Raw genomic sequence first — 19,769 nt, 5'->3', positions numbered from 1 at the left:
GCGCCCCGCAGCGCGCACGCGCCGCCCCGCGCGGCGGAACCGCGTCACGACGGCGCCTCGGCCCCGCGCACCGACCGACGGACACACGCACGGACCGACGGACACACGCACCGACCGACGGACACCCGCACGGACGGACAGACACACGGACAGACGGACACCCGCACGGACGGACGGACACACGCACGGACGGACAGACGGACACCCGCACGGACAGACACCCGCACGGACGGACAGACACCTGCACGGACAGACGGACACCCGCATGGACAGACACCCGCACGGACAGATGGACACCCGCACGGACGGACAGACGGACACCCGCACGGACAGACGGACATCCGCACGGACGGACACCCGCATGGACAGACGGACACCCACACGGATGGACAGACGGATACCCGCACGGACAGACACCCACACAGACAGACACCCACACAGACAGACGGACACTGGCACGGACGGACACTGGCACGGACAGATGGACACCCGCATGGACAGACACCCGCACGGACGGACAGACGGACACCCACATGGACAGACAGACACCTGCACGGATGGACACTGGCACGGACAGACAGCCAGCCACACGGACAGACAGACACCCACAAGGACACACAGACACCCGCACTGCCTCGGCCCCGCGCAGGCAGCAGCAACACACAGACACCCACACACACCCCCACAGGGACACCCACAGCACAGGGACACCCGCAGTGCTTCACCCCTCAAAGACACCCAGAGGGACACCCGCACTGCAGGGACACCCGTGGCACTTCAGCTCCTCTGACACCCACAGGGACACCCGCAGGGACACCCATAGTGACACCTGCAGGGACAGACACAGCACAGGCACAGCCGCAGCACAGGGACACCCGCAGGGACACCCATAGTGACACCCACAGGGACACCCGCAGCACAGGCACACCCGCAGCACAGGACACCCAACAGCTCTTGCTCCACTCTTTATTGCACTAGAGCGGGGCCACCAGCCGCTCCAGCTGCCGCGGGTTGCAGCCGCTCAGGAACCGCAGCTCCTCCTTCCCGGCCTCCGTGTGAGCTGCAAAGACAGACGCAGCGCGGTGAGGGGCGAGAGCTGCTCCGACCCCTCCTCCGCCCCCTCCTCCGGCCCCTCCTCCGGCCCCTCCTCCCTCTGCCCCCTCCTCCGGCCCCTCCTCCGCCCCGTCCCGCCCCGTCCCGCCCCGCAGCCGGGACCTTTCTCGTGCTGCAGCCACTTGCGGTCCAGGTAGTAGCGGTAACAGCTCTCGAATTCCTTGGGGCTGTAGTTGGGGACCGGGATGGGCACAAAGGGGTCCAAGGCATCAAAACCCTCCTGGAAAGACAAGCAGGGGGAGGGTGAGGCCCCAGGGGCTGCAGGACCCACCTCACCGAGGGAAAGGGCTCAGCTCCCCTGGAGGGGGGTGTGTGATGCCTCAACCCGCCACAGCTCTCACACTGGGATCTCTCTTGGCTTCCCCAGGGTGATGTGGGGAACACAGAGGCCGGGACTCACCTTTCCCAGCAGCTCCTGTGGTAAATAGGCAGAGCTGGGCTTGAAGAGTGAGCCAGTCTGGCTGAGGGTTGTCACAATGGCACCTCCTTTCTGCAAGGCAGAACAGAAACCCTTGTAGCAAGCCAGGGAGTGTTTGTGCCATCGCTACAGACTGACTGGAAACAAGGGTGGCATCATCTTGCAGTTACTTCAGTTCCAAAAGCCCTTCCATAAGGGACTTTTGCAATGCTCCTGTTAACCCTGGCTGTCAGAAACACGAGCCTGCAGGGGACTGGGAATCAGCTGGAGCTGACTTCCTACAGCAAAACATTTAGAGACCAGAAGTTGGAATCACTTTGGTTGGAAAAGCCCCTGGAGCTGCTGCAGTCCCAGCCCTGGCCTCACCCTGCCCAGCCCAGCACTGAGCCACAGCCCTCAGCTCCAGGGCTTTGGGATCCCTGCAGGGCTGGGCATTGCCCCAGCTCCCTGGGCAGCCTGGCACAGGGCTGACACCCCTCTCAGGGAAACAGTTCTGCCTCAGCTCCAATCTAAACTTCCCCTCGTGCAGCTTGAGGCTGTTTCCCCTTGTCCCATCACTTGGGAGCAGAGCCTGACCCCCAGCTCACTGCAGCCTCCTGTCAGGGAGTGTCAGAGGCATCATGTCACCCCTCAGCTTCCTTCTCTCCAAACTAAACACCTCTGGGTCGCTCAGTCACACTTCATAGACTTGTTTCTCATGTTCAAAAGCTCTCATTAGCTCCAAAAAGCAGCAGAGACACTGTCAGGAGGGTGATGAAACAGCCCTGGCTCGGGGGCACAGCCAGGAGTTTGGCACAGTGATGCTGCTGTGATGCTGTTCTTGTTCTCAGTGATGAGACACAAACCCGACAGCCCCTCTGTGCTCACTCTGTCACTGCAGGAGGTGGTTGACAGCAGCCCTGCAGGGTCACAGCCAGTGCACAGTTCTGCTTGCTGACAGGAACCCCCCAAAAGGTACAACCTGCAACTCACCCAGTTGTTCACCATCAGCTTCCGCAGGTTGTACACGAGCGTCAGCTCCTCTGGGGAAACCTGGGGAACATCATCTGTTACCACTTGTTTTTGGCCAGCAGTTTGAGGCATAAATCCCCCTTCCTTACATCCTCAACATCCATGGAAGGATCATTTGCCTCCTTCAGGTGCCTTTTTCCTTTGCTCTGAGTGCTGCAGCCTTACAGAAGCTCCCAACCCTCCCCTAACAAGACACAGACGTGCTTTTCTTGCCCAGAACACTCCCTTCAGTCAAAACTGCCTTACAAGCACAACATGAACTTAATAACAAACAAGACACTCTCTCCCCTGCTGTAGGAATGGAGGAATCTCAGAGCAGACCAGTCCTTACAGGGCTTTTATCTTCCTTCTTTAAGGTGGTCCTTCCCCAGAGAGCGTTGACGCCGTCCACTGCCACGAGAAGCCGGAAGGAGCCGAGGTCACTCTGCTGCTTGAGCTCCTTCAGCACCACCCCAACAGCATCACTGGCAACCCTCACACGAGCTAAACCCTGTGAGGAGGGAAAAGGCACAGAGCTGGGGTTGGTTTTCTTGTCCATACCCAACACTGGTGACTTTGGGCACCATCTGTTCTCCTGAGAGGGGCAGGGAAGGGAGGTAAAAGGAGAGTGAAACCTGCCTGGGGTTCCTCTAACACCTTCAGAAACTGTGTCACACAATCACAATGCTGGGATCTTCTACCAACAGGTGAGACAAAGCCAGAAGCAGCTGTTGCTCCTTACCTGCTCCACCACTTCACCCAAGGGTCTGCCCTCCTCGGTGCTTTCTCGTTTGCCCCACACGTACCTTCGTTGTGTTTTAATCTGCAGGAAGAGAACCACAGTTAGATGGGGAATGGAACCCTGCAAACCAGCTTGGCAAAGCCTGGAGGGCAAGATTCCTGGTTCTTTGCCAGCTTTAAAGACTTAGTGTAGAATGTGGGAGAAGGAATTCACTGCAACCAGGGCTGAAAGTCCTACAAAAGCGAGATGGCAACGAAGCTGGAACTTGAGCTGGTCCAGAACTCACACCAAGGTGCTCAGTGAGAGGAAGCAAATGCACACACCAGCCCCAGGAGCCAGTCCTGGGGGTTGTTCTTACCAACCAAGCAAGCAAGACAAGGTGACAGGTTCTACAGACCTCTTGTAGGAAGTGTTCATTTGAGGCTTTGAAGTTCCTGAGCCAGAAGGATGCTTGCAGGGGCTGGTCCAGGCGCTCTCTGTTGTAGGAAGATGGCAGAAGCTCCTTGCAGTTTTTCACCCAGAGATGAGCTGTGAGCAAAATAAAACCAGTTGGGTTTGTGGTTATTTATTAGTCAAAATAATTACTGGAAGGGGCTGCCCAGGTGGGATCTGGAGGCTCCTTCTCTGGGGTCATCCCAACCCCAGCTGGACACGTTCCTGTGCCCCCTGACCATGAGGAACCTGCTTGAGGGGGCTGGAGGAGCTCTGGAGGTTCTTTCCCACCCCCATCACTGTGTGATTCTCTGGTTGCACTGGCACAGGAGGAGAAACTCCTGGCAGGGGCTGCTCAGATGGGCTGTGGAGGCTCCTTCTCTGGGGACATCCCAGCCCCAGCTGGATGAGTCCCTGTGTGCCCTGCTCCAGCTGCTCCTGCTCTAGGGGGGTTGCACTGGGTGAGCTCTCAAGGTCCCTCCCAGCCCTTCAGACTCTGTGAAGTTTTGAGGGTGGTGGAAGGGGGTGTTTGTATCTCTCATCCTACCTCACTTGGTCCTTACCATCTGGGATGTGCAGCACCAGCCAGCCTTGCCTGGAGCAGTAGTGAACCACGTGACACAGAGTCATGGTTTTCCCTGTTCCTTTCTCACCATCTCCAGTATGGACTGTTAAGGAAACTCTCTGAAAAACCACTTCAGTTTGTTACCTGACTGTAATTCTTTATCAGAAGGCATACAGGAGGAGCAAGGATGGTGTTCCATCCTGCTTTTGCTCAGCAGCAAACACAACCTAAAGAATTCCTCCTCTGGATGCCCCCACCCCATGGCATCAGAGCTGATTCCCATCCCCTTCCCCGTGCTTTCAACCAAATCAAGCTTAGAATGAAAGCACAAGAGCTTCCTGAACTGACACCAGGCACGTGGCAGAACCAGCTCCTGCAAACTCCAAGAGCAGTGGTCAGGGACGGGATGAAAACCTCATCCACAGCAGCTCCCTGCTCGTGGCAAGTGGTAAAAGATACAGATGACGTATCTGACGGCTGGGTGGGCAAAGTTGGTGCCTCTCAGGTAAGAGAAAAGCTCTAGAGCAGGTTTTCGTACCATCAGACAGGCTTCATTGAAGGTCTTAATCTGAGAAAAGGAACAGAAGATGATGAGAAGGAAGGTGCTGGCAGGGTTTGAACCTCCACTGCTCTGCCCCGGACTACCAGCACGGCAGAAGTTGATGAGGTTGGTCGTGGTCCTTGGTGAAGCCACACTGACTGCTCCTGATGTCCTCCTTGTCCTTTGTGTGCTTGGAAATGAGTTTCCAGGGCTAGATATTCCACCACATCCCCAGAGATGGAGGGAAAGCCAAGCAGGCTGTGGAGGCTCCTTCCAAACCCACCTGGACACGTTCCTGTGTGACCTGATCTAGGTGGGACCTGCTTTGGCAGGGGGGTGGAGCTGGATGAGCTCTGAAGGTCCCTTCCAACCCCCACCATGCTGTGACTCAGGCTGTTCATGAATTGAGTTCATTACCAGCTCACAGATAAGGAATCACTTCCTAAACTCCAGTCACCAGTCTGGTGAAGTCTGGAGAAGCTTACAAAGTCTGATCCAGCCACAGCATCACCTGTCTTGTACCAGACAGCAAGAAGCAAGATATGTTGTGCTGCTGATGTAAAGCTGTTTGATGAGAGAGCCTGATTCCTGCAGGAATGTAACTGTGGAGAGTGTTTCTGTCATTCATTCTGTCCTGAGGGTACAGAGCTGGAAACTATTGGATGGAATATTGCCTGAGGTGGAATCCTCACCCCCTTCTGCTTGCCCCATCTCATTTAGCTGCAGAAAATAACAGCAAGGACCAGGAATAAATGCATTCTTGCAGCAGATCACTCTCACCCCAAGAGGAAAGCATCAGTGTTACCCCCTGCAGCTGGCTCTTCCCTCCCCATCTGCTCTGAACTCAAGTACCTGCTGCTGGAAGCGCCGGGGCAGCCCGTGGGGAAACACAGCTTTCACCTCCTCCAGTGGGATGTGGTAGTGCTGACCCTCATGCTGCTCTGTGTGCTTGGCCTGGGAAGGGGAAACACAAACAGTGACACTCAGGGAGGTCTGGCAGCTCTCCTGTGCATCCAGAAGGCCTGTGAGGGAGGCAGCAGGAGAGGAATGTGCAATCAAAGTGAGTCTCTACCCCTATGGAAAGTCAAAGGAGCAGAGTGAAGCAGGAACTGGAGCAGCCTCACTGCTGGCAGAGGCTTAGGAGGAACCTACAGAAAGGATAAACTACCTGGCAAGACACAGCAAGGGACTCCTTGGGCTTGTGTAGGAGCCACATTGCTTTGTGGGCTCCTGTGCTCCATGAATTCATCTCCTTTCCTCAGTCCACTCGTGCTTCGGGTCCCCACAGCACCTCATCAGCAGCACAACCCCCTTTGCAGTTACCTGCTGGATTCCAACTCACTGGCTGAAGTCTGTGGCAAGATGTTTTCTGCTTTGCCCTTTGCTGTCTCTCAGCACTGACTCCTCAGGTGCCATTTGCCTTGTTAAGGAGTGCTGGGTGCTTAAGAAGTCCCCATCCTCAGGCAGTCACTTCAAGCCCCTTGTTGTGACAGGAGTGGTCAGTTTGGTTCCTGCCATGGTTCTGCATTTATTCCCAGGGATTACTTTAAGCTCTTGGACCAGAAGCTGTTGGTACTGGGAGCTGTTAATTGAAGAGCCATTTCATGCCCTGCTTCCCCCCCCCCTCCCCTTCATTATTCTGTTTTCCTACCATGTAATGATTGCAAATCACTGATTTATTTACTCTTGGTCCAGTCATCATGTTTTGAGTCATGTACAATGAGGACAGTACACAGAGACACTCCTCTGCAGTAATTCCTCTGTGACCTTTAGCAACTTCTGTGCCAAGCTTTGTCAGGCTGCTTCAGCAGCTCTGTGCCAAGCTTTGCTGCCTTGGATGGTGTCCTGCACCACATTTGAGATGTCAAGTTAAAGAATCCCTCTTGTGCATGGCCCAGCTCCTGCTTCCCCTTTGCTTGAGATGGAATCAGAATAGAACAGCTTCCTGCTGTTCTTTATTTGACATAGTAATGGTGCAGAAAAACATAAGAGTGGTTTTATTTACTCTTCAGAAAGAAGCAGCAGCAGCTGGTGTTTCTGCCAGCTTTAGCAGATTTATCCAGCAGAGCTGTGTTTCAGGCTCTAGGCTGAGTTCTCTAGGGTTTGCCTGAGTCCTCTAGGGTTTGCCTGCAGGTGTTGGGACAGAATCTCAGCATGGTGGGGTGGGAAGGGAGCTCTAGGGATCATCCAGCCCCTGCTACAGCAGGTTCCCCTGGCTCAGGGGGCTCAGGAATGTGTCCAGGTGGGGTTGGGAAGCTCCTGAGAAGGAGCCTCCACACCCTCCCTGGGCAGCCTGGGCCAGGGCTCCCTCACCTCAGCACCAAAGCACTTGCTCCTCCTGTTGAAATGGAACCTTTTGTGTTCCAATTCATGTCCATCACCCCCTGTCCTGTCACTGGCCACCACACAACAAACACTGGCCCCAGCCTCCTGCCACCCACCCTTTAGGGATTTACATCAGACCATTGGTGCCTGTGTTTTGCTCTGGCAGTTTGGGGTCAAACAGAAGAGCACCTATGGACATGGACATCCCTGGACTCCAACAGAAGAGCAGCACTCCAGGGATCATTTTCATTCTCAGCTTCATCACTGTCTTGCTGCATAACCTTGGGCAAATTCCTTCACCCTCCAGCTCCTCCATCTGTGCAGTGGGTCAGGATCTTGCCCCTCATGCTAAGCCACTGTTGAGTTTTGCTCATGGAAAGGTATGTCAAAGCTTATTAGTTTTCATCTGGTGCTCCACATGCATTTCTCATGGGACTGTGTGGTGCAGGAGTGTGGGTGCAGCCTGAGCTGGGGGCTTTGCAGCCATCTCAGTCCCAGCCAAGGCCGAGCTGATGAATTAACGAGCGCTTGCTGTCGCCCAACATCAGGCACAGGAAGCCAGGATGCCAAAGCCAGTTGCCTGGCAACCTAAATGGTAGGCACAGGACAGTGGGGACAATCCTTGCCATCTGGACTCTTCTGTGCAATCTATAGAGACACTCAGGTCACGTGAGCAAGATCATCTGCATGCTGCTGTTTCCATAGAGACCCCAGAGGAATCAGGGACTGAAAAGACTCCAATTACAGAGGCAGCAGCAAAGCACCTCAAAGGCTTCTGCCATTCATTTATTCCACTTCATTTTGTGCTTGAGGTGGAGAGTGTGAGGCTGGAATGGTGATGCTGGAGAGCTGTGCTGAGGTCATCTGGGGTGTGTGTTTTTATCTGCCTTCGTTGCCAATTTGGGGAGGTTGGTCAGGGAAGAATAAGCCTGGAGCTGAAATGAATGGTGTCTGATGACAATGGAAGGCACATCTGAGCCCCTGCAGCACACAGGCCATCTCCTCTGTGCAGCTACAGAAAAGGAATCAATGCTTGTTCCCAGGAGCTTCCCAGCAGAGACCAGCCCCATCTCATTAACCCAGGCAGGGGCTGTTTCCCTCTGGGCTGGGGATCACGGTCTACAGCTGCTTCTACCTCAGCCTGTTACTCCCTTTCCCTTAAACCTCCTACACCAGCACAGTCCCTGTGAGCACCCCTGGCCTCAGGCTCTGCAGACTGCTGGAACTGAGGCACCTGCTGTCTGACAGCAACAACTGTGGCACCAACTCACCGGGTCCTTCTCACTGGTGTAGAAAACTGCCCTTGGGGTCTCTGCTGGGGTTTGGACATCCTGGCTGACCATGGGACTGAAGCAATGCTTGGCTGCAGTGTGCAGGGCACAGCCATGGTCCAGCTGCAGAAGGACAAAAAGGCAAAGAGATCAACTTTACAGCAAAGATTCTTGGTGCATCTAAAGATCCAGTTAGTGCTGTTCACTGCTGGTGTGATGAGCCTGTGCCTCAGAACGGGCTCTGCCCTTGGAATCAATTCAGCAGCAGCAGAGAAGGTCATCAGGAACCCCCTCCCTGCTGTAGAACTCCATTTCACATCTAGATACCTGCTTCTAAACCCCTTCCCTCAGCTGCCACCTCAAGTCAGAGCCCTGCACCCAGAGCTGTTATCCCTTCCAGGCTGCTTAAGAGCCATTAAAGTCTCAATGGTGAGAAGTTCTTCCCTGTGTTCCTGCCAAGGTACAGCAGCAAGTAGCCTGAACATCCATCTCTGGTAATCCATAATCACCTCAATTACTGAGGGATTAGTGCAGTGCTGCCCACTATTTGATACTTGTAACTGCATTCCCTGCACTGCTTTTCCTCCCTGTGTCCCTGCATCCAGGCTCTTCCAATCCAGGCACAGCTGGGAAACTGCAACAGCCAGCTAAGCTGCTCCATTCCTCATTTTCCTTTCCCCCTCCTCTTTCCCCACAGACAGGTTGTTCAAACCCCAGCCAAAACAGGCAAGAAAGTGAGGAGCAGGACAAGCTCTTTTCTTGTGTTATGGTGGGGAGGAATCAGGAGCATTTGTCACTGCATCCAAAGGTGGATCCTGCAAACAGGGGCTGTGAGCAAAGCAAGCAAAAGTGAAAGCCACCCTTGGTGTTACTGACTGGAACAGTTGCAGGCTCTGAGCTGCAAAGAGAGCAAGCAGTTTCCTATTTTGCCTGGCTGCTGAGATGAGAGCAGCCATGAAGGAGAGGTTAGAGACAGGAGCAGCTGTTTGAGGCCTTGGAGGCATGAGGCAGTTCTGCTGTCATCCCACTTTTCCTCAGGGGTCACCTGAAAGCCACAGAGGCTCAGAAGAAAGTGGAATGTGGGGTTAACCCCCCATGTCCTGTTATTGAAGTGCTCCAAAACCAACCCAAGCTGGTGAATGTGATAGTCTTTGCAGTTACTCTCATCTTGAGAGACACAGACCTGCATTTTATGAATCACTGAGCTTCAGTTTCACACAGGCTGAGGTGGGAAAAGCCCTTCAAGCTCCTGAGTCCAACTGTTCCCTCAGCACTGCCACAGCCTCCACTACCCCACAGCCCTCAGCACCTCAGCTCTGGGAACCCTCCAGGGCTAGGCACTGCCCCAGCTCCCTGGGCAGCCTGGCACAGGGCTGACACCCCTCTCAGGGAAACAGTTCTGCCTCAGCTCCAGCCTCAACCTCCCCTGGGGCAACTGGAGGCTGTTTCCTCTTGTCCTGTTGCTTTGAGCCCCTACCAGCCACAGCCTCCTGTCAGGCAGTGGCAGAGAGTGCTCCTGTCTCCCCTCAGCCTCTTCTCCAGGCTGAACAACCACCCTAAATTGATGCAGCAGTGCATCTGTGTTTGTAACAGGCTCCACAAACACCTTCCAGTGACTTGGAATATCACTACAAATGCATTTGATAGTCTGACTTTACAGTAGCAACGTGCCAGGTGGTCCCAGCTCCTGGAAGAAAAGACAGAGGTTCCTCACTGATCCCTTTGGCTTCATGCAGAACATCAGAACCACACACAGACACCTTCCTGAGAGCTCTGCTTACTAAACCCCAACACACAGGGAAGCTGCTCATCTTTTCACCTTATCCTTTCACTCAGTTTCTCTTGGGAGTGGGGTTTTACATCAAGTTTCCACCTGCCAAAGGACACAGGAGTGTTAACTCACATCCCTGAAATGGCAGCAAATCATCACGTGGTGCTGGGGATTAATCAGAGTCATGTGCCATAAGGTGGAGCTGTTCCTACATGTTCCCACGTAGCTCAGGCTCTAGGGAAAAAAAGCCTGTTTGTGTCAGAAATGCTGCCATGAGAAGCACACAACTGTGCAGCCAGAGCCTTGTCTCAGCAGGTGAGTTACTCCTCATCCTCTGCATATCACTAGTAAAAGCATTGAAGAGGCAACAGCAAACCAAGCAACTGGAATTCTTTCCCATGAGGAAGCCATCCCAGATATGCAGCACTGATAGAACAGCTTGGCTTGGAAAAGACCTTTAATATCAACATCAACCCCTCCCCTCACACTGCCAAACCTCCCAACTAATCCATGGCCCTAAGATGTGGGATCCCTGAGGGCTGGGCACTCCCCCAGCTCCCTGGGCAGCCTGGCACAGGGGCTGACACCCCTCTCAGGGAAACAGTTCTGCCTCAGCTCCAGCCTCAGCCTCCCCTGGGGCAACTGCAGCCCCTTTCCTCTTGTCTCATCCCTGTCTTCTGCAGGTGCTGCACAGCAAGACCTTCCCAGCTCTGGGTGGCAGTTTGCACAAGCATCTTGGAATCAGAGACTCATTTGGGTTGGAAAAGACCTTTAAGGTCATTAAATCCATCCCCTGGCCTCACCCTGCCCAGCCCAGCACTGAGCCACAGCCCTCAGCACCTCAGTGATGTGTCTGTTGAATGTCTCCAGGGCTGGGCACTGCCCCAGCTCCCTGGGCAGCCTGGCACAGGGGCTGACACCCCTCTCAGGGAAACAGTTCTGCCTCAGCTCCAGCATCAACCTCCCCTGGGGCAACTCCAGCCCCTTTCCTCTTGTCCTGTCACTCATTCCTTCATGATGGAAGCTTTACTGGTCAGGCAGTGCTGCTGGGGTGTTGTGACAGAGCTGACATCAGCCCTGAGCTGCCTCTGCAAGATCACCTCCCCACCAGCAACAGAAGCTGCTGTGAAAAGCTGTTGGTTCTGTGCTCTGGAAAGAGCTTTGTCCTTTCTACTTCCCAGCAGAGCAGAGCAAAGGAGATTCAGCATTGAAGCTGTGAGAATTTCAGCATGCTGGACATTGTCAAATGCCAAAGTTTAGTGTTGTCATGAACCTCTCACTTCAGCCAGCTCCCCAAGGCCTGTCTGCACGTGCCCTGTCTCTGCAGCACACAGAGAGCAAGGTGGCAGTCACACACACACAGCCTCCTGTGCCCACAGTGGAGTTTCCACAACCAAGAGGCACAAGATGACAAATGAAAGAGGAACATATTGGAAGCCACATGATGCTTGTCCAGGACTTACCTTCAGAGGATGGGACACAAGTCTTTTCAGACTTCTCAGCATTTTCTTTTCCCTGCAGAGACAGAAGTGGATGTTACAGGGGCTTTTATCAGGTTTGATTTCACACTTGGGAGAGAATCATTCCAAAGAGCTTAAAAGTCCAGGCACTCAACCAATTCAGCCAAGTAATCCAGTGTCAGAATGCTCTGCAGCAAGCAGCATCATTTGCCTACTAAAAGATCATCTGTCAACTATGGTTTTTCACAGAGACATTGACCAAAACCCCCTCTGACTTCACAAGTAAAGATACTTCCTTCACCCAAGGAGGAGCAGACATTCTTCTAACAAAGATCCTGGAGGGATTCCTCATGGTGACAAGTTAATGCAAAGGTGGTTCCTCAGGAGGAAGGTAGAGGCAGGGGCTAACTACAGCGATAACCCCCAGCAAGATGAAGAGGATTGAAGTGAATTAGGCAACGACTCCACGCTGAGGGTTGCTCGTTCTTCACAAACATGCCCTGGTTTTGCTCTTCAGGAGCAACTGGAGCCCGGGGAGGCTCTTTGGGCTCGTTTTACTTTGCCACGTTTGCACGTACAGGCTGGATCCCGCCTGTCTCAGGTTAATTCTGAGGTTAGGAAGGTTAATTCTGGAGACTCGAGGAGCCACAGACGCCTCAAAGTTGATTTGGGACGGTGCCGACGTTCCGAGTGGCCGATAACACACGTTACAGGGCTCTCTGAGCTTTGCGTGGCTGGGGCAGAGCAGCAGCCTCACAGCAGCCCCACGGCACCCTTACAGCAGCCCCACAGCAGCCGGCAGAGCTGCAGCCCCACAGCAGCCCCACGGCAGCCTCACCGCAGCCCCACAGCACCCAGCAGAGCTGCAGCCCCACAGCACCCACAGAGCTGCAGCCCCACAGCAGCCTCACAGCAGCCGGCAGAGCTGGAGCCACACAGCAGCCTCACAGCAGCCTCACAGCAGCCGGCAGAGCTGCAGCCTCACAGCAGCCGGCAGAGCTGCAGCCTCACAGCAGCCGGCAGAGCTGCAGCCTCACAGCAGCCGGCAGAGCTGCAGCCCCACAGCAGCCGGCAGAGCTGCAGCCCCACCGCAGCCCCACAGCAGCCGGCAGAGCTGCAGCCCCACAGCAGCCGGCAGAGCTGCAGCCCCACCGCAGCCCCACAGCACCCGGCAGAGCTGCAGCCCCACAGCAGCCGGCAGAGCTGCAGCCCCACAGCAGCCGGCAGAGCTGCAGCCCCACCGCAGCCCCACAGCAGCCGGCAGAGCTGCAGCCCCACAGCAGCCGGCAGAGCTGCAGCCCCACAGCAGCCGGCAGAGCTGCAGCCCCACAGCAGCCCCACAGCCCCCGGCAGAGCTGCAGCCCCACAGCAGCCCCACCGCACCCGGCAGAGCTGCAGCCGCGCTTCTCACGCCCGCGGAAGGGCCCCGAAGGGCCGCCCGCTCCGGCCTCCCCGGGCCGCCGCCGCTCCGCGCCTCGGGTGCCCACCGCGCAGGCTCCCACCCCCCTCATCCAGCCCCTGCGCGCGTCCCCGCCATCCCCCCGCCCTCCCCCGGGCGGCCGCCGCTCGCTCCGGGCCTCACCGGTACCGCCGGCGCCGCCGCGGCCCTCACGGGGGCTCCTGGGCGCGACAGGCCGCGGGTGGGAGGGGGCGGCCGGCGGGCCTCTACGGGTGCCGCGGAGGGCCAAGCGGCGGCGGCTCGCAGCGCGCCACGCGGTGGGCGGGGCCGGCGGCGCGGGGTGTGGCCGCGCGCGGGGGGGGGCGGGGCGCCGGGCGCTCGCTCGCGCTGGAGCAGGAGCCGCCGCCATTTTGGTTTCGCTGCCTCGGCTCGGAGCTGGGCCGAAGCGGCGGCCGGTCGGTCCCGGTCCCGCCCTGGCCCCGTCCCCGCGGGCGGCCCGGGGAAGATGCGGCGCGGAGGAGAACGTCCTCGGCCCCGGCCGCGTTGTCGCTGACACGGTGAGGAGCGGAGAGAGGCGCGGGGTGATGGGGGGGGGGGAGCGGGCGGGGACTGGGACCGCCTGAGGCCCGGAGCCCGGGGGGGAGGGGAGCTGTGTGGCCGGGGAGCCGCGCCGGGGGCCGCCCCGCACCGCTGCCCCGCACCCGCGCCTCGGGCCGCCGCGCCGGGGGCCTCGCCGGAGCGTCCGCGGCTGTCTGGGGAGCTCGGCGGTGACGCCGGGGGGTGTGCGGAGGGGAGGGCGGCCCCCGGCCGGGCCCGCGCTCGGAGCGGCGGCGGCGGCGGCGAACCCCGGCTGGGCCCTTCGGCGTGAAGCGGGGCGGGGGATCCCTGACAGCCGGGCCCGCGCCGGGAGGGAGGGGGCGGGGGATCCCTGACAGCCGGGCCCGCGCTGAGGGAGGGAAGGAGGGAGGGAGGGAAGGAGGGAGGCGGGGTATCCCCGGCGGCGGGGCGCGGTGCGGGGCGGTGCGGGGGGTCCCGGTGACAGCAGCGGAGGCCGTGTGCCGGCGGGACGCCCGCGGCCGGGCCCGTGCCCTGCGGGGGTGGGGAGAGGCTGACAGCCGCGCTCGTGCGTTGTGTCAGGCCCCGCGGGAGCCGGGGGAGGGGGGCGGGATGGCACCCGGCGGAGGGGCCGGGGGACGCGGGGTCGATCCCGCCGCCACCCCGCGGCTGTCCCGCAGCGGCCCGGGGCTTGCCGCGGGCTCCAGGGAGTTTCCCGGGGGTCGGGTCTGTGTGGACAAGGCACCGCGTCCAGGGAACTTTCATTTCGGTGGTGGGAAGAGAGCGGCCCGTCCCGGGTGGGGGCCCTGTGGCACGTTTCTTTAGCACCTCCACTCTTCCCGTGTTGGGATATTGCTTAGTTTAGTAGGTCAGTGGCTCAGAGGCTTTTCCTCCAGCCCTCCCTCCTTCCCCCCAGATCATGCTTTTGCTTTCATTGTATTTTCAATCCTTACTTCGTTTCCTCGAGCAGTATTTGGGGAGCAGGTGGTTGGGCTCGGTGTGTCTCAGCCTTACCCGTCTCTCAGCTCAGGAGCCAAAACGTGTTGCTGTCCTTTCAGTTCAGTTCCCCTTCCTTGGCTTTCCAGCTTCTGTCTCTCTCACATCTGGTTTTGTGGTTCCTTCACCTGGTGCAGAGGAGGTGCAGCTACTGGAAGGAGGGTTTCCATCAGATGGCCTCAGGACACGCATTCACTCCTCTGCTAGTCCCGTGTTTTCAGGAGCCAGGAAGGGAAACCTGAGGGAGCAGGTTCTTCCCATGGCTTTCCAGGCTTGTTAGGAGAGATTTGGGGAGTAGGGACTGTGGGAGGGACGTGTGGTGAAGATCAGTGGCTTTCCCTTCACCCATTTAAACTGAGTTTTCAGGAGCAGCATCTCTTTTTGGCTTCTCTCCTTGTTTATTTGACTCTCCTCCTTGCATTAACGTAGCTTGCACTTGCAAAAGCATGTGGGGGAGGTTTTTTCTGGGGGGGAGGTGAATCCTGAAAGACTTGTGTTTCACCTGATCATCTTTGAGGACCTTGAGACCATCCCTGGTGCTTCAGCCTCTGTGAACGGGGAAGTTCTGGCAGCTGGTTGAACATATGGGTAGAGATGGGCTCTAAAATCATCATCTGTCTGCTTACTTGAGTTCTTAAGAAGCATCCTTACTCCAAAAAAATCAAGCTTCAGCACCATTCCTAAACTGTAGGAGACAGATTTCTCTTAGCTTGTGTTTGGAGGAGGTCTAAGTACATCTTAACTTTAAAGGCACAGTTGCTGCCACTTGGTTTTGGGCTGGAGTTTCATCTGGTTGCTACAGGCAGTCGACAAGTCATCTAAAAAGCATGTAATGTCTCAGTGATAATAAACAGTCAAATCATTTGAGTCATAACTCACCAAAAGCAGCAGCTTGTTTTGGGTTGTTTTCAGGAGTTTATAAACTGTCCTCGAGGATACAAAAAGCTGCTTTAAACACTCCGGGGGTGAGAGAAGGGGCTTGTTGATAGCGCTGTCACCAGAGGAAAATGGAAATAGCACATAAAGGCAGGGAGTGACAGTGGTGGTGTAACAGCCATTGTTGTCAGATGGGTTCTTGGTTTCGGTTTTTCCTTCAGAAAAGTGTTACTTTGTGCTGCTGTTGGCGAGTTGTCGGCTGCTGCTGCTGTGGTCACCTCACAGAATGCCAGGATGGGCTGGGAAGGGAGGTCTAGGGATCATCCAGCCCTTGCTAAAGCAGGTTCCCCTGGCTCAGGGGGCACAGGAATGTGTCCAGAGGGGTTTGGGAAGCTCCTGAGAAGGAGCCTCCACGCCCAGGGCCAGGGCTCCCTCCCCTCAGCACCAAAGCACTTGCTCCTTGGGTTTAAATGGAACCTTTTGTGCTCCAGCTGATGTCCTGGCACTGACCCCAACCTCCTGCCACTCACCCTTTAGGGGTTGATCAACAAGGTGCCCCTGAGCTCAGGCTTCTGTTCCCCAGGCTCAACAGCCCCAGGGCTGCAGCCTTTCCTCCTCACACACATGTTGCAGCCCCTCAGCATCTTGGCAGCCCTGCACTGGCCTCTCTGCAGCACTTCCCTGTCTCTCCTGAGCTGGGCAGCCCAGCCCTGGCCACAGGACTCCAGCTGAGGCCTCCCCAGCTCTGGCAGAGCACAGGGGCAGCACAAGCTCCCTGGCCCTGCTGCCCACACTCTCTTGCTGCCCCCAGGCTGCCGTTGGCTTCTTGCCCACGAGCCCACGTTGCTGCTCAGGGTCACTTTGTTCTCCCCCAGCAGTGCCAGGTCCCTCTCCTGGAGCTGCTCTCCAGCAGCTCACCCCCAGCCTGGGCTGCTGCTGGGCTTGTTCCTCCCCTAGTTGAGGTCATGTGTTTCATCTACAGTTTTCAGGAAAGCAGGGACATCCCTCCCCTCATCTGCTGTCCAAACCTGATGGGATTATTCTGTGAAGTTAAAACTTGGTCCTAGTTTTGTGTCTCATGACCTTACTCATTGTGCAAGCAGGGGCCTGTCCCAGCACTGGGGTATCTGGGTCATAACCACGTTGTCTCAGGAATTAAAGGTGAATTATTGCTTTACTCAGTCCTTTATGTTCTCTTTTACTAGGTGGGTATAAATAGCAGAGGAGTTTTTTGTTCAGAGAAGTCCACTGAAAGGCATTAGATGCAGAGACATCTCAGGGAGTTTCTGAAACACCAATTTCAAGGCTGGGAGAATGTTGTAGTGGAATTGCCACAGCATATGTTGGGCTTTTTCTCATGCTTTTCCCTAGGCAATCACTACTGGCTGGTGTTGAGACCAACAGCCTAAAGCTAAATGAACCTTTGGTCTGATCAAATGTGCCTTTTATTTATCAATTTCATATGAATTCACCCCTGAATAGTGAAGCAACAAAATGATGAGGGGAGTCCAAATTCCATCTGGTGTTTGCAGGCCTTTCAGTTCAGGGATGGGACCAGAAGCAGGTACCAGATGAAACATGAGACCTGCTCACAAAGTTTACCTTCTGAGGGTGGTAGTTGTATAGCAGAGAAAGAAGACAAGGGATGTGAGAAAGGGGATTGGGAGAGGCCATAGAGTTATCAGTTAGTATTCTGGCACTTCAGACACCCAGCTGGGTTGTTTTAACATCCTCTGCAGCTGATGCAATGGAAAGAACCTAAAGAAAACCCACTCATCTCCCAACTATAAGATCCCAGTGTGTTTTTATCAACCAAAGCAGTAGCAGAAATGAAGGTGACTTAGGGAATTGAGCAGGAGACCCCCAAAACCTCAGTTAATATTGCTGAGGGAGCAGAGAGGGGAAAACATACCTCAGAGCTGGCAGAAGAAGTCAACCCTTGGTATTTATTTGCTGGAAAAGCAGGGGATGAGAAGAACAGAGATCTGAGCAGATGCTGAACAAAATAAAGGGCTTTGGATGTGTCAACAGGGGCCTAAGAATGAGTCAGAGGTATTCAAACTGTATATGGCATTAGAGAAATCATTAATGAAGAGTGGTTAGTTGTAGGTAGCACATGTCAAAAAGGGTGTTGAAACACTTCCTAGGTAATCTGTTTTGGGAGGGGAAAAAGTGATGACAGGAGGGATTTGAGATACTGGATGGTAGACTGGAGGTCTGATGTGTTTTGCTTCCCAGGGAGATGGTTAGGATGTGTTTTGATCAGAATTTGTGAGGCTGTGTGCAGAGATCTCATACTAGATGGTTCTTAAGCTAGGAAAAAACCACGTTAGCTTATGTGGATTAGGTCTTGGAACAGAGTCCTGAGGGAAATGGCTGCTTGTTTCATCCAAAAAAAGGAGTCCTGCAATCAAAAATGTTGGTCTGGCTTTGGAACCATCTCCTGTGGCTCTGCAAAGTGTGAGCAGTGGGACAGGAGCTGCTGAGCCGAGTTCTTGGCCTGGTGTAGGATGCCCTGCTGCTTGAGTTTAGTGGCACTTGCTGCTCCTGGAAGTTTAGGAAGCAGTGAGGTGAAATGACAGAGTGCAAGCTTAGACAATGCTTCATTGTGGGCTGGGGCAACCAGGCTCCACTCCTTTAATTTCACATGAATCCTACCAGGTGCACCAGATGGATCTAGTGCTTCCCTTGGAAAGGTCTTTGTCAAGGGGACATGCAGCCATCTCTTTCAGGGATCAGAGGCATCCAAGCAGGTACTTTGCAAGTCCATAGTCTGGGGGTTTTTTGTGACCTGAAGAAACCTGTAGTGTAATTAAAAACAGGACTTACAGATTAACAGAATGAATGAGGAGAGGGAAGAGACAGCTGTATACCTTCTATCACGTGGGTAAATGTGATTCAGGTCTTGAGAGTACCAAATCCTTGGAGTGAGTGTTCAGGGTAAATTCATGCAGGCTTTTACAGCTGAACTGTGGCTGTTGTCATTTGCCTGCTCATCTGCACTGACATCCAGAAGGGGATTTTAAGGCATGACCTGCAAGAGGAATAGTGAAGATCCTGGAGGCTGGTGTAAGTAGGGCCATCCCCAGCAGTTCAAGGGAAGGGATTCTGCCCCTCTGCTCTGGAGAGACTCCCCTGCACTGCTGCCTCCAGGGCAGCAGCATCAGAAGGGCCTGTTGGGGCAAGTCAGAGGAGGCCACAAAGATGATCTGAAGGCTGGAGCCCCTCTGCTCTGGAGACAGACTGAGATCCAGCACCTAATGGGGCCAACAAGGACTTTTACAAGGGCCTGTGGTGACATGAGGAGTGATGTCTGCAAACTGAAAGAGAGGAGATGAGCTATGAGGAAGAAGTTCTCTCCTGTAAGAGTGGTGAGGCCCTGACACAGGTTGTCCAGAGAGGTTGTGGGTTGGATGGGGCTATGAGCATCCTGCTCCTAGTGCAAACTGTCCTTGCCCAGAGCAGGGGGGTTGGAACTAGATGAGCTTTAAGATCCCTTCCAAGCCAAACCATTCTGTGATTCTCTGAAGAGTAGCACAGAGAAAGCAATGGTGTTACCTCAAAGGAAAAGAGGAACATCAGTTGTCACTGCTGAAACAGAGGGCACTAAGGAATGTGAACAAGCAGAGAGCCAAGGGAGGGTTATGCACACCTCGAAGACAATGACAGGAAGCTTGAACTTGATGAGGTGGGGAAGTAGCAGCATTTTGGGGTTTCAGAGAGATGAGATCTCATCAGCTCACAGTTAGGGAAACCATCAAACTGGCAGACATGCTTTCTGTGGGTTAGAGTGGGGTAATTGGAGAGTCAGAGAGAAGAAGATTACAGTGGTGGAGGCAAAATGATGATTAGGTCCAGGATTAGCAGCCCCTTTCCTCTTGTCCCATCACTTGGGAGCAGAAACTGACCCCCAGCTCCCTGCAGCCTCCTGGCAAGGAGTGTCAGAGAGGGCTTCTGGCTCCTCTCAGCCTCCTCCAGCCTCAACACCCCCATTCCCTCGGCTGCTCCTCACAGCACTTGTGCTCCAGCCCCTTCCCCAGCTCTGTGCCCGGCTCTGCAGCCCCTCAGTGTCCCTGTGGCAGTGAGTGAGGGGCCCAGCACTGACACAGCCCTGGAGCTGCAGCCTCCCCAGGGCCCAGCACAGGGGACAATCCCTGCCCTGCTGCTGCTGAGCCCAGCCAGGCTGCCCTTGGCCTTCTCACCCCCTGGGCACGCTGCTGGCTCACACCCAGCTGGCTGTTGACCAACACCCCCAGCTCCCTTCCTGCTGTTCAAATCAACTTCTTATTTAAGATGAAGAAGTTGCCTCTAATAC

At 55.5% G+C, this 19,769-nt stretch overlaps 2 protein-coding genes across 3 annotated transcripts in view; one reads left to right on the top strand and one right to left on the bottom strand.

The window, feature by feature from the left end:
* Positions 1 to 952: 952 nt before the first annotated feature.
* On the bottom strand, positions 953 to 13,319 carry DAP3 (death associated protein 3). Of its 2 annotated transcripts, XM_062016180.1 has the most exons (13): positions 13,211 to 13,319; positions 11,632 to 11,683; positions 8,398 to 8,520; positions 5,654 to 5,755; positions 4,720 to 4,828; positions 4,259 to 4,351; positions 3,661 to 3,791; positions 3,264 to 3,344; positions 2,874 to 3,032; positions 2,504 to 2,563; positions 1,514 to 1,603; positions 1,216 to 1,333; positions 953 to 1,060 (listed from the first exon to the last, which is right to left on the bottom strand). In XM_062016180.1, the coding sequence occupies exons 2-13, from the start codon at positions 11,671 to 11,673 to the stop codon at positions 975 to 977; spliced, it is 1,194 nt and encodes a 397-aa protein (XP_061872164.1). In that variant the 5' UTR covers positions 11,674 to 11,683; positions 13,211 to 13,319; the 3' UTR covers positions 953 to 974. The 2 variants fall into 2 exon arrangements, with proteins under 2 accessions (XP_061872164.1, XP_061872165.1); XM_062016181.1 differs by lacking the exon at positions 8,398 to 8,520.
* Positions 13,320 to 13,421: 102 nt separating this feature from the next.
* ASH1L (ASH1 like histone lysine methyltransferase) overlaps positions 13,422 to 19,769 on the top strand; it is a 54,017-nt gene continuing 47,669 nt past the window's right edge. Inside the window, exon 1 of the mRNA XM_062016391.1 lies at positions 13,422 to 13,584. The gene's annotated coding sequence lies outside the window, so the exon portion shown is untranslated. The remainder of the gene's footprint in view (positions 13,585 to 19,769) is intronic.

The sequence above is a fragment of the Colius striatus genome, chromosome 29 (genome assembly GCF_028858725.1).
Source record: "Colius striatus isolate bColStr4 chromosome 29, bColStr4.1.hap1, whole genome shotgun sequence".
NCBI lineage: Eukaryota > Metazoa > Chordata > Aves > Coliiformes > Coliidae > Colius > Colius striatus.
This window is presented reverse-complemented; position numbering and strand designations above follow the sequence as displayed.